Source organism: Schistocerca piceifrons, chromosome 7 (assembly GCF_021461385.2).
Source record: "Schistocerca piceifrons isolate TAMUIC-IGC-003096 chromosome 7, iqSchPice1.1, whole genome shotgun sequence".
Classification (NCBI taxonomy): Eukaryota; Metazoa; Arthropoda; class Insecta; order Orthoptera; family Acrididae; genus Schistocerca; species Schistocerca piceifrons.
In genome coordinates, this window is record NC_060144.1 from 368,685,634 (window position 1) to 368,700,672 (window position 15,039).

Here is a 15,039-nt window from a genome sequence, read left to right on the forward strand (position 1 = left end):
CCCCTGACCATTCTATCTTTAGCTTGTGGGTGGTTACCCTGTTTCTCAGATGGAAAGCACTCTTTTGTGTCTTTGATGGGTTTGGTTTAAGCTGATTTATTCTGAAATATTTTGACAGATCTTCAACGGCACTCTTTCCAATGCTTTCTATTGACTAAAAGTTTGTGCTTTAGGCTGCCAGAGTGAGAACATCAGCACTTAAGAAACTCCTACAGCTGAGGACTACAGGTTGGCCGTTAAGTGTATATACTGAACAAAGCTGGAGCCAACACACTTCCCTGGGGAAGGCCATTTTTCTGTAGCCTCCATCAGCTATGCTGTCCAAGTCAACTGATTTATCAGTTTTACTCTATTTAAAAGCCTTCTGTAATTCATCCATTGTAAATGGGGGTGAAAAGTCATTATTTTCCTCTTTCTCAGTTCTTCGTAGTTTTGGTTTTTTGGATTTATGGCTGGGGTTCCCATTTAGCAGTAGCTGGTGTGCTATTTGGTTGGCAGTGATATTTTTGTATGTAGTGGTCATAAGCACCACTATATGAAACTGCTGTGATGAAGTATGGAGAGACAGTCTTGTATGTTTATCAAAACGCAAAAATAAAAAAATAAAAAAACATTTTATTCTCTGAACACATATTCAAGTGCATAATTAGGAATGACTGGAATAGAATTCCAGAAACTGCAGAACTTTATAATGAAACAAAAAATGGTGTGTGTGCACTGAATGAGATGGCTAGAAAATATTCAGTGGAAATGTCCTCAGAGAGGAGTAAAGTGCAAGTGTTTTACAACATATTAGAGTTTGTCCACCTGTGTGAAGATCAGCTTGGGTTCCAGAGAAATGTAGGATTACATGAGGCAATACTGAGCCTACGATTTATCTTAAAAGGCGTAGTCAAGAAAAGCAAACCTACTTTTATAGCATGTGTAGGCTTAGAGAAACCTTAAGTAAATTTCACGTACCATGGATCATATGTCTGATTAATAGTAGTGATGTAGAATAAGTCATTTTACATTAACATTACATAAAATGCAGGGAGCAAAAGTTTATTTACGACTTGTACAGCAGCCAGACTACAGTTATAAGAGTCGAAGGACACGAAAGGCAGCAGTGATTATGAAGGGAGTGAGGTAGAGTTGTAGCCTGTCCCTGATATTATTCAATATACACATTAAGCACAGTAAAGGAAAGCAAAGACAAAATTGGAAAGAGAACTTTAGTTTGGGAAGAAGAAATAAAATCTTTGAGATTTGTTCATGACACTGTAATTCTGTCAGAGAGAACAACAGCTGAATGGAATGGATAGTGTCTCAAAAAGAGGTTATAAGATGAGCATCATAAAAGTAATACAAGAATATTAAAACCTAATCAAATTAAATAAGGCAATGCTGGAGGTATTAGATTACTAAATAAGGCACTAAGAGTAGTATATGAATATTGCCCAGCAAAATAACTAACGATGGCCGAAGTAGAGAAGGTATAACATGCAATATGGCTACGGCAGGAAAAGCATTTCCGAAAAACAGGAATTTAATAACATATAATACAAATTTAAACGTTGGGAAGCCTCTGCTGAAGTTATTTGCCTAGGGTGTAGTCTTGTACAGGAGTGAAATATGATACTACAGAAGAATGCTGAAGATCTGATGGGTGGATCAATTAATTAATTAATGAGGAAGTACTGAACCAAAATGGGAAGAAAAGAAATTTATGGCACAAATGAACTAAAAAAGGGATCAGTTGACAGGATATGTCCTGAGGCACCATGCAATCATCAATTTTGTGTGTGTGTGTGTGTGTGTGTGTGTGTGTGTGTGTGTGTGTGTGTGTGTGTTTGTGTAATGGAAATATCGCTTAGACTCAGTCATAGGTAAAGCTGGTGGCAGACTAAGTTCATTCATAGTGTAGTACATCACACCTCTGCCGAATGTGACATAACTCTTTCTGTTTGGTTTCATGGTTTTATGTGGTGTTTTCACCTTTATTTTTCTCATTAGATATCCTTTACTATTGATTAGGTGCTCACTTGGGCAATTTTATCAATGATGCTGTCTCATTTTCAGCTGTCTTGAAATAATAATGAGAAATACAGAAGCAGATGAATTTTGTCTTCTGGTGGATGTTGAGCTAACTGAACACAATTTGAGACACATACTAATTTTTGTAACAATACTAAATAAATTGTAAGCTTCAAAATATTTTGTACTAGAATACATTAATTAATAATGTATTCACAGGTTATACTTTAAGTTGCGAGAAGGACACACACCCAGAAAGGAACAAAGTTTATTTCGTCTGCCAGATGCTGCATGTCATACGAAAGTAGGACACTGGGAGCATGCAATCAGTACAAAGGACATTGCTTTCAAAATATTCTTAAGACCTGTCCTAGAATATTTCTCAGGAGCATGGGGTCCATACCAAAAATGCCTATAGGGGATCATCCTTAATATATGCAAAGAAGGGGAGCATGAATTGTCGTAGATTTTTGACCCACGGGATATGTCACTGTAACTGGCAGGTGCTTGAAGATTGATGCAAACTATCCCAGGACATACTCCTTATAAAGTGTTGAAGTAATGCTCTCTCATAAAACCAACTCAGGTATCTGAGAATGAAGTCTTCTGTGATGGCACTATTGTATAAAACATTCTCCAACTTCTTACTGCATCAGTTCAGGGTAAAACCTCGAGCTTTCGACAATTTTCATCACTGTCTTTGTCAGGAGCAACTGACTGTCAAAATTGTAGCTGGGGTGACCTTATATAGCCCAAAGGTGGCTTCTGACTTATTGGTAGTTACATCATGCTGGCACAAATGGTGTCAATGTCTGCACTGGTGGCGCCACTGTTTCTGCAGTAGCATAAACATTGCAACAGATACCTATGGCTCTTCTCTGCCCCTAGAGCTCCTTTCTGCACCGCTAAGATTATATACGCCACCACGGCTGAAGGTTTTCTTACACATTATCATTTCTACAGTGTATTTAATTATAGAATTCCAGTGTGTGGAGCCTGGGACAAAACTTTTGTTTCATCAAACATTATTTTATGTTTATTTATGAGGCTATGTTCAGCTCAGCAACTGCAGATTCCTCCAGTTCTTGATTTTTAATACGCCGCAACTACTTCCGAACACACAAGGGATGTTGCAAATCCTAGGACTCCTGAGGTTGATATTGTTCTTAACAGGGTGTAGCATCTGCTTTATCTTCTCAGGAGTTCGGAAAATAGATCTGATACCTCGTCTTCCCAGGACTCTGCCTATTTTGATGGATGTAACACTGCAGAAAGTAACGAGTGCAATCGGTGGTTCATCATGTGAATGTCCAACATTTTCACATTTCCTTTTCTTGGAGAATGCTGACTTGATATCACGTGATCCATAGCTGTTCTTTCGGAACACATGCTTCAGGTGATTAATTTCGGAATCCAAGTGATCTTCATCAGAAACGGCTTTTCCTCTGTGTACCAATGTATTTAAAAGCTGCTCTTTTCTGGACTGGGTGGAAAAACTCTGGGCCTTAAGAGACAAATCAGTGTGTGTTGACTTGCAGTACAATGAGGGGCTAAGATAGCCATCCCACTTTTATTGTGCCAATACATCTAAAATTGGCAGCCTTCCCTCTTTCTCTGACTCAACAGTGAACTGGACATTTGGGTGCACACTGTTTGTATGCTCGCCCTGTGGGCCAGACCATAAACATGTCGGCAATATAACGGTAAAATTAAGATGATTGATGGGGCACTAAATTTAATGCATGTTCCTCAAAATGTCCTCTGGATTCCTGGGATATACAATATCCCATGTGAGTGTGGAAGCAATTACATTGATCAGTCATCTGAACCGTTTCCGACAGCTGTGCAGAACATCAACAGCAAATTAAAAATCAAGAAATGAAGAAATCTGCAGCTGCTAAGCACAGCCTCACAAACAAACATAAAATATTGTCTGATGAAACAAAAGTTTTGTCCCACACTCCCACATACAGGGACTCTATAATTAAAGAGGTTGTAGGAATGAGAACATACGAGAAAAATTTCAACCGTTACAGCAAATATAATCTTCGCGGTGCATGGAAGCGAGTTCTCGATGCAGAGAAGAGCCGTAGCTATTGGTCGTGATGTTTACACTAATGCAGGAGCACCAACACCACCAGCACAGACATTAACCCCATCTGTGGCAGCATGATGTAACTACTGAACAATCAGAAACCGTCTTTGGGCTAAACAAGTCCACCACACAAGAATTTTGACAGTCAGTTGTACCTGACAATGACAATCATCGAAACCTCAAGGTTTTACCCTCAACTGACACAGCACGAAGTCTGAGAAGTTTTATATATTTCAGGAAGTGGTAAAATCCATTTTTCACCATGTATGCTATTGCTCTAAAATTGAATTACAGATAAAACTCATTGATGATACTCTCAAATCTTATCCCAGGAAACAACCTGGATGCAAAACCACAAATCCCTGCTACGAGTGAAACTGTAAATGTTTCAGGCTCTTCTATCCTGACATAGCAGAAGATTAAGGGCGTGGGAATGAAAGTAACTTAGAGGAAACTGAACATAACTCTGAACTCATGACTTCAGAAGTAGGCACAAAAAAAACTCGATGCTTGGAAGATTATACAGTGGTAGCCTTGAATGCAGAAGCATTTGTGGAAAACTTACCTCAGAATACTGAAGATGTGAAGTGTGGGCATGATGAAGAAGAATGGACAAACACAAAAGAGGAAGAACACAATCCTCTGTCACATATTGGAATTTTGACTTTTATGTCGGAAATGAGGTCATATTAGGGCACAATGCAAAGTTAAATGATCACAAAAGCATAAATGTAACAACTCTGCAAATTTAACAAAAAATTTGCAAGAAATACATGGAATTGAAAATAGGTTTTTTCTCTCAGCTGTTACAGGAAGTTTTTCAGGTGGCAAAGCAGGGTAGTTTCTACGCTCAGGGGCAACAGAACATTTAGTTAAATCCTATACGAATAAAGGTTGCCATAACAGATACATTTTTGTTTCCAGAAAGGTTGGAGAAGTTGATGTTGAAAGCACCATTTGTGGAAAAAAATTTCAAATAAAAATAAAAGATGTTCTTGTAGTGTCAGGTTTACTAAATAATTTGTCAGTGTGCAAATCAGAAATAGCAGGATACTGCATTGTTTTTGAAAATTCTGTGGGTTCAATTCAAAAGTGTGTAAAATTTATAGCTCTAGCTAATAGAAAGGATTCAAGCATGTATACCCTTTCGTTAAAAAGTACTAGGAATACTATGTGTAGCGCTTGTGTTTCAGACAGCGATAAAGACTTGTAGCATAAACGCTTACAACATGTGAACCTTGAAAATACAAAGAACCTTCATTATCTAGCAGAAGGCATGGGCAAAATAAAATTTTATACACAGGTAAATAAATATTTGACGTACACAGAGACTAAACAAATACAATTACCACATATTCAGTCGCATAGCCCAGCCAAGTGTCCACTTGAACTGATACATAGTGATGAGCTTGGTCCTATAACAGCTGTCTCTTGATAGAAAGAAATATATAGTGACTTTCACTGATGATAACTCGCTTTATAGCAGCTTACACTCTTCGAACAGTCTGAAGTGTTCCATTATTTTAAAGTATACTATGGAGAGCCTACTGCTCATTTTAGTGAGAAAAATCAGCTGATTTAGATGTACAGTTGTGAATACATTTCACAGGAAATTGGGGAATCCCTTCAAGAAAATGAGTGCAGTCCAAGTTTACCATTAGGTACACACCTCAGCAAAATGGAGTGACAGATGACTAAATTGCACTATAATTGAAAAGGCTCATTTACGATTCTTGGGCATAGACTTGGAAAGCAGTTATGGTCAGAAGTGGTGTTGGCAGCTCTTTTTTTCATAGTCCTCCTTCAGCTTTAGATAGAGGAATTCCAGCAACAGTGTGGTATGGAAGAAAGTCAAATCTGAAGAAACTGCATGTGTTTATGTGAACTGCATATCTGCTCATTCCAAATGAACGTAGTGTCACCACCCAGTCTTTTAGTGAAGTAATATGTGGTAGTGAGAAAGCCACCATGAAGTAATTGCATTATCAGATGCAGACGGTAGCCACAGTGTGCCAACGTGTGGGTCAAAATAACAGGTACGCAAGGGTAGCACAAGCTAAGGCTAGCCGCATTCGCTGGACAACCGCACCACACAGAGGGATTAACCACAGCAGGTGGGTCAGTGTAACCACACCAGGGCAAGTCTCTTGTTACAGGAGATGTGATAAAATGCCAGATTTTAGTGAAACAAATGTGCCTAGGAGTGATATAAATATGTCTGAATATTGAGGAAAAAGCAGTCTCATTGCTGGAATCCAGTTCCTTGTGGAACTTAGTGCCACAGCACTGTCAATTGGCAGGCCACACCTGCTGCAACCAGCACCGAGGGGCTGTTTCAGGCACCATCACCAATGGAGAAGTATCGTGAGTCAACAGAGTGAGACACATTTTCCCTCGCTGAGTCACGACAAAGCATGTACCGAGAATAAATAGAGCCTTCTTTACAGTGTTTCTACTGGGTTCTCCCACCCTCCACCACCACTCACCCCTTCTAGCGCAACTGCACTCTTCAGGAACTACTGATAAGCAAGCTTAACACCAGATCATCAACATTTTTCATGACTGCCCCAAACAACACAACACTCTACTAGGAAGAGGTGTAATTATTGAAGAAGTTTTTATTTGAAGATGAAAGTAGTAACAACTGGATCTTGAAGGAGACCATTAAAATGGACGGAAAAACACAGACACAGCAGAAGATTGAGGACATCAGAATGAAACTAACATTGAGGAAACTGACAACCCCACTGAAGAGATAACTCAGAGCCCATGACCTCAGAAGAAGTGAAGGATGCAGAAAAGCAGTAGATTAACAAGGAAACCTAGATACTTGGACAATTACGCAGTGTTATCTGTGAATGCAGAAGTATTTGTGGGAAACTAACCTCAGAATTTTGAAGATGTGATGGAGTAGCATGATGCTAAAGAGTGGACAAAAACAATACAAAAGAACTGCACTCTCTGTCGTCTAATGCAACTTGAACTTATGCACCACTTCCAGCAAATAAAAGAGCCATTGACAGCAAGTGGACGTTCAAACTGAAAAGAGATGCATCTGGAAATACTGAAACATACAAGATACATTTAGTTATTAAAGGATGTGCTCAGGTAAAAGGATATGACCACATGGAGACAGGCATGTGTTTCACTATCTTCCACAGAAGAAGAATATATTGCTTTGGCAACAGCTACAACATACACCCTGTGGCTGAAGAATTTTCTTGAAGAATTTTAAATACCTGTGAAAACTCCAACAGTTTATGCTGCAGGAACATAGATGAGTGAAGCATGTGGATATTAAATACAATGTCATACATCAGCAGTGTAACGAAGGACATTTGAATGTTCAGTACATTAGATCTGAGGAATAAGTGGTAGATTTTAACGAAAGCAACTACGAGTGAACAGTTCAATATATTGGGTCCAAAGATGGAGACAGTGAAACTTGGAATTAATTACAATTTAATAATTGTGCTTTCATTTCTTTTCTTTCTTTTTTATGTATGTGTTTTTTCTCGGCATGTTTTTTTGCTTCTGTCTGTATCTTGTCTTCATGGTTGTAATTGTGATAACTAATAAATTGATATTACTTACAAGGGAACCTCCCCATCGCACCCCCCTCAGATTTAGTTATAAGTTGGCACAGTGGATAGGCCTTGATAAACTGAACACAGATCAATTGAGAAAACAGGAAGAAGTTGTGTGGAACTGTGAAAAAATAAGCAAAATATACAAACTGAGTAGTCCACGGGTCCCATAGGCAACATCATGCACAGAGCGAGCTCATGAGCGTCGTGGTGCCGTGGTAGCGTAAGCAGCTGCTGAACAAGAGGTCCTTGGTTCAAGTCTTCCCGCGAGTGAAAATTTTATTTTCTTTATTTTTGCATAGTTATTATCTGTCCGTTCGTTCATTAACGTCTTTGTTCACTGTAATAAGTTTAGTGTCTGTGTTTTGCGACCGCATCGCAAAACCGTGCGATTAGTAGACGAAAGGACGTGCCTCCCCAATGGGAACCGAAAACATTTGATCGCAAGGTCATAGGTCAACCGATTCATCCACAGGTAAACACATCTGATATATTCTATACGACACTGGTGACGGCATGTGCGTCACATGACAGGAATATGTTGTCGACCCACCTAACTTGTACACTTGGCGAAGGGGTAAAAAGATTCTTCTACCTTGCCTGATTTAGGTTTTCTTGTGGATGTGATAATCACTCCCAAAAAAGTGATGAAAACATAAGAGTTTGTCACATAAACTGAAAATAAAAAATTAAACTTTTCACTTGATGGAAGATTTGAACCAAGGACCTTTCGTTCCGCAGCTACTCACGTTACCACGAGACCACGGCGCTCCTGCGAACCCGTTGTCCTTGACGTTGCCTATCTTACTCATGAACTACTCAGTTTGTATATTTTGCTTATTTTTTCACAGTTCCACACAACTTCTTCCTGTTTTCTCAATTGATCTGTTTTCAGTTTTTCAAGGCCTATCCACCATGCCAACTTATAACTAAATCTGAGGGGGGTGCGATGGGGAGGTTCCCTTGTTAGCTTAACACCTGATAACTTCTAGTATTAACACCACTAAGAGTCATGAACTAGTTTTATGTGAGAAATCTAGGAATTTACATAATCCAAAATGTGTTACTCTCATATAGATTGTGAAGACAAGATTAGATTAATTACAGCACACATCACAGCATTAAAGCAAACATTCTTTCCATACTCTATATGCAAAGGGAATGGGAAGATGCCCCAATACGTGGTACAAGAGGAAGTACCCTCTGCCTTGTATTTCACAGTGGTTTGCAGAGTACAGATATAGAACAAGAACAAAAGAGAATCAAATACTGACTCCTGTAGTACACCTACAGTGGTTACTCCCAACTCTATGTATACATTTCCTGGGTTTTTTAATGTGACACCCAGCATTTGATGGTACAATTTTCTATCAGTAGGCCATGTCATATCCCTCTTAAAACTTTTTCAATGCTTGTCATTTCAGTCCCTCTGCTGGGACCTGGATGGCTGAGCACTGAGTGTTCAGTCATCCACGGTCAACTGTGAAGTCCTGAAGAAGGTGCCAACAGAGGTATCAAAATGTTGACCATGGAATTTGAAGAGGAATACGATACAGCCTACTGATAGAATATTTTACCATAAATGACAACAGCCAAAAAATCTGCATACCCACCAGTTACTACCAAGATTTCTGACACCATAATATTTTAATTTCTCTGGAATAAAATGAACTGTGCACAAAATACTTTTTTTTCTAACCCACAAATACTGTAATTCATTGCTCAAACAGTACACACACATGAAATACAAGGTAAAATACAATTAGCAACACACATTTGGCTGGCAGAGCTCTACACTCCAGTGTACATATTCCCAAGTTCCAGAAAGGGGTGCAGCCGGTAGGCTGCACAAGGAACTGCTGTCCTATTAGCACGATGGATGGCCTCTTGTACCTGAATCAAGCACAAACTTCATATGAAAACTATGAAGCAGCTCACACACAAATTGGTAGTTACAGCACTCCTCTTCCTTTGTAAGAAATGGGCACTATGCTCATGTCCATTTCTTTCGTAATCGACATAGATTGTTGAGACATGTGACACACTGCCATCAGTGTGTAGGGTCGGAAGTCGAGCAAGTGCGGATGGGTCGGCTCCTGCATCCCTGTGAGAGGCCATATGGTAGGATGGGCAACGATGGTGCAGCATCCATTTCCATATCTGAGTCCAAACCCAGGGAGAGAGGTTGCAGCGAAGATCGTGGAACAGGCGGTGCTGAAAGTGATGGATGCGGCAGCAGTGGAGGCGTTAGCTGCGACAGTGCAGGAGAGGAGTCCCATCGTGGTTCCCAACAGCTGAAGGGGGCACCCACAGTGGAGTATAGTTCTGAAAATGTTGGCGGCGGCAGCAGCAGCAGCAGTGGAGAAGGTCAGGGCACTGTAGGAGACAACAGGGTAGACGACTGACGTGAGAGTGGCAGAGGCGCACCCTGTGTGCAGCTACTCATGCAAGGCCATAGCTGGTTGAAATGTCGCGATGCCTGGCACACAGAGGCTCACCCACAGTTATTCTCAATTACCACCAGCATCCATTTCCACCAGCAGTCAAAGCCACAAGCTAAAACAGCTGTGCCAAGCTGGAAGCGTTCTGGTGGATGGTTTGGTGCCAGCCAAACCACACATAGCACAGTTGGGGGCTGACGACTGCGCAATAACTCTGCCGGACTGTTATCGCCAACAGGGTTGAACCTATACGAACTGAGGAACCAGTCAAGAGTTGCTTCTAGTGGCACATCCAAAATGCATTTTTTCGTCCCAGTCATAGATGTTCACACTAGTCATTCTGCTTTCCCTTTCAATGGAGGGTGGAAAGGAAGAGCTGTGATATGGCAAACACCATTCCTTTTTAAAAAGTTTTCAAATTCCTGAGATTTAAACTGGGGACTGTTATTGGTGACTAATGTATATGGAACATCTTCCATCACAAAAGTTTTTGACAAAGCAGAAATTGTTGCTGTTGCAGAAATGGGCAGATAACACATCACATATGGAAACTTAGAATATGCACAAATACAACAAGCCAGTAGAAATTTAAAAAAGGTCTCACAAAAGGTACATGAATTGGTTCCCAAGGCTGGTGTGGATCTGGCCACGGTGACATAGAAGTAGGGGAGCCCACCTATGGATGGCATACTGTGGGCAGGCTGTAACAACTCACACAATTCCCTTTCAATGCATGGCCAAAGAATGTATCTGTGTGCTAATGCTTTCGCACATGACATATCCTAGTGGTCCACATGCAAAACACCCACAACCTCACACCAAAGGGACGAAGAGGAGGAGGAGATTTGTTTAACATCCTGTTGAAAACAAGGTCATTAGAGACAGAGCAGAATCTCGCATTACAAAAGGATGGGAAAGGAAATAGGCCATGCCCTTCAAAAGGAACCACCCCAGCATTTGTGTGAAGCGATCTTGCAAATAATGGAAAACCTAAATCAGGATGGGCGGACGTGAGTTTGAACCGTCGTTGTCCAACGTGCTAACCACTGAGCCACCTCACTCGGTTTACACCGCAGGGCAGATGGAACTATAACCCGAGGAGTAATATCAACTGTAGTTAACAGCAGCATTCTACTGCAAACAGAAATACTATTTTATATGGCAAAATAATTTCTCAAAGGATCAGAAGCATAGTCCAGAGGTTTGTCCAGCCAGCCACATTGCACAAAAGAAACAACTTTGCTTAAAACATGATCTGCGGCTACTGCAGCTGCAATTTTAGTGCTAGTAATAGGAAAACGATCTGCAACATTTTGAGCTTCCACATCTAAATGAAAACAAAGCTATTCCTTTTTATCAAACTCTGGATCTGGACCAATTGGCAACACAACAAGGTGTCAGCATCTGCATGTTGTGCCATAGGTTGAAAATGTATCTCATAATTGTATTGTGACAGGAACAGAGCCCGCCACTGTAAGTGACGTGCAGCTTTGTCTGGTAAGGATGCCAAAGAGTTAAAGAGACACCAGTGGTTTGTGATCTGTGAACGAGGTGAAACTTAGACTTATACAGAAAAACATGAAATCTTTTTACAGCACATACAACTGCCAAAAAGTGTTGTAACCTAAGAACACTGCAATTAATTGCTCAAACAGTACACACACATGGAAGACAAGATACAATATAATTAGGAACACACAAGCGATCAGCGGAGCCTGGCAATCCAGCCTATATTTTCATTAGTTTCAATAGGGGGTGCAGCCAGCAGGCTGTGCACAAAGCTGCTGTCATATTAACAGGCCAGGTGGCCTCTTGTGGCTGAAACAAGCACAAACTTCACGTGTGAACTATGAAGTGGTGCACTCACAAAATTGGTAGTTATAACGCTTTTGACAAGTCCTGTAAAAAGCCAGTTGAAAACAGTTAGTTTCTTTTATAATCTGATTCATGCACAGAAAAAAAAACTTTTTGTGGGGAAACGTTTTTGAAATACAAATTGAATCCAAACATCTTATTCTTGGATGTGTGTGATATTGTTCTTGCATGAACAGTATTTTCCAGTACAATTACAAAGGAGGTAAGCATTGAGACTGCTTGGTAGTTATTAATATCTGTCTTACTACCTACCTTGTAAAGGCATCTGACAGCAGTATATTTCAGCCTGTCTGAAGATATACCCTGAGATACTGATGTACTGTACTGTGTGGTGATAGTTGAACTGACAGTGTGTTCCGAGTGCTGCAGTACATGCTGTACAAAGTGCAAGATGCTGTATCATCATAAATATGTTCATTAACTGATGTGCTCACCGGGTGTGCTTGGGGAGGGGGGAAGAGTTCCATTTTCTGCCACCAAGTGAAAACATGGTGCTGTATGCCATCATAATGTGAAATGTTTCCTGTTTCGACATCAATATGTTGTTTGTTGCATGGCACTGTGTGTGATTTCTTTTGCAAAGTAACTGTTGGTGTACAGTTTAACAATGTTGAAGTTTTCCATACCAAACACAATGGCTACAGAGACAGACTGTGCACTGCCGGTAAAGTTGTTTTATCAGAATGGTAGCAAAAGCAGTGCTGTGTTCTGGGAATACTGCCAGAAGAAACAGCTATAAAGAGACCCCATGTCAATAAATGGGCTAAAGAAAATGATAAAGAAAGTTGAAGAAACAGGTGAATTTGGTGGTGCAGCAGGGAGCGGGAGATGGTCCATTCCCATGGCAGTTGTTGATGATGTTGCTGTAGCTACAGTTGACCCTGCTGCATATGCCCCAAATTCTGCAGCCAGTGCTGGAGCTGCATTATACGAATTGTCTCTCCCCTGGTCAAAAGTGCAAAAGATTTTGCAGTGTATTTTACACTGGTATCCCTACAAGACTCAGAATATGCACAAAAGCAAACCCCAAGATAGGGTTCAATGGTGTGACTTTGCCCTTTGTTTTTTGGCGCACATGGAAATGGATGACGTGATGCTGGCACACTTTAGTCTGCATGGTGCTGTGAATGCACAGAACTGTTATATATGAGGTCCTACTCTACCACATGTTGTGCAGGACTATCCAATGCCCTGAGATTATGTGACTGTGTGATGTGGTTTCAAAAGCTCCTTCATTCTCACTCCTTTTTTCTGTGAGGAGTTGACATTTCATGAGGCTCTTAGATGGACAGTAGCACATTATAAAGACATCGTGTGCAACACATGTTCCCAGCTTTACAAGAACACAACTGTTTCCACACCATTATTTTAATGCAAAGATGTTTTTTTTTTATTTTTGGCTTCATTTTCAGTTTTTGTAGCACAAGTGCGCCAGATGTTTATGTTCATTCTGTGTGTGGCTGTGTTCTGTGACATTATAAAAATATATTTTTGTTGTTATGGTTATGGTGTAACTTTTGGTTGCAATAAAGAAAGGAGCAATAAATTATTTTTCAACCAATACGCCGTATTTCACTCTGATTTTCTGGCAAAACATAATTAAAGACATCAGGTTCTGTGAATTCACTGCTTTTTACTAGATTTTATTTGTGTGAACCATGATGCTCAAGTTCTAGAAGCGTCATATTTCACTGGTCTGTTGTGGAAAACCTTTGTTTTCATTTTGATCTGAGTATTATAAGTTTGACTTACATTCAGCCCACACGAAGATGGATAAATTGAAAATGTACAGTATCCAGAAATTTGATGGTAAAAATTTCCAAATGTGGAAATATCAGTTGCAAATTATTTTTTGTGCTGAAAAAGTGCTCGATATCGTCGAGGGGAAACCAAGGCCAAATGAAACTGGTGAGAGTCAAACCGCTTGGGACAACTTAAATGAATGCGAAGGCGATGCTCATTCTATCTACTGCAATGGAATTTGACCTGTTATGACGTGCACAAATGCAGTGGAAATGTGGGCCAGACTAAAGACTATTCATGAACAGCAGTCCGCAGTTACTAAAATGAACTTGAAGTAGAAATTTTTTGATTACAGAACGTCACCATCAGACACAATCGCACAACCCATCAGTCAAGTTGAGTCCTTGGCACAAGCTTTAGCTGATATTGGGGAACCTGTTACAGAAGCTGACAAAATGGCTAAAATTTTGGGAAGTCTGCCAGCAAAGCTGCCTGGGCTCATGTGCTGAAGATCAACAAACGTTCAATAATTTGACTGTAAGGTTATTCAAAGAAGAACAAAAACTTTTACAATGAGATGAAAACTCAACGGCCTTCGCAGTAGTTAATGTGGACAAAAGACGCAAGTTCAGTTCAACTACCGGCAACAACAGTGCATCTAACATAGTAGAAAAGACATTGAATGTTATTATTGTCACAACAAGGGACATTTTAAACCTGAGTGCATAAAACTTTTAGCAAAACTTAATACGAAAACTGATACGTCTGAGCACCAAGCTTTGAGTGCAGAACATGCATATGTTTTTGCTCCAGGTTGCGAAAACATTTGGTTATCTGACAGTGCTGCATCATAACATATGATGTCGCACAAAGAGTGGTCCAATACATTGAGCCAATTCAGTCAGATGACTCACTTGTTCAAATTGGAGGCAACTCGATCGTCAATGCAGAAGCATTGGATCAATTGAAGTATTGTCATTAGTTGACGGCACATGGCAACATCACACTTTGGAAAACACATTATGTATTCCTTAGGCAAAGAAAAATTTATTTTCTGCGGTAGCAGTCACAAAAGAGGAATGAAAGTTATTTTTGATGACAAGAGAATGGAAGTTCACAGTTCAGGTCTAACTGCAGCAGGAATTAAGATGGACAATCAGTGTTATAAAATGTTGTTTAAATGTCCAGATGTACTGCAGGCAAATCCTGCTTCCCTGAATTCCACCATGATCTAGCATGAGAGACTTGGACACACTAATTTCAGTCATCTCAACAGTATGGG

At 40.1% G+C, this 15,039-nt stretch overlaps 1 protein-coding gene across 3 annotated transcripts in view; it reads right to left on the reverse strand.

Moving 5' to 3' along the window:
- Window positions 1-15,039, reverse strand: part of LOC124805080 (RWD domain-containing protein 2A) — a 123,012-nt gene that overhangs the window by 101,469 nt on the left and 6,504 nt on the right. Inside the window, exon 3 of one of the 3 annotated variants that reach the window (XM_047265513.1) lies at window positions 9,438-10,074. The exons of the other annotated variants lie outside the window; for them this stretch is intronic. Within the exon in view, the coding sequence (XP_047121469.1) occupies window positions 9,946-10,074 (129 nt within the window). The 3' untranslated portion in view covers window positions 9,438-9,945. Of the gene's footprint in view, window positions 1-9,437; window positions 10,075-15,039 lie in introns of those variants that run through there. 3 annotated transcript variants of the gene reach the window in all.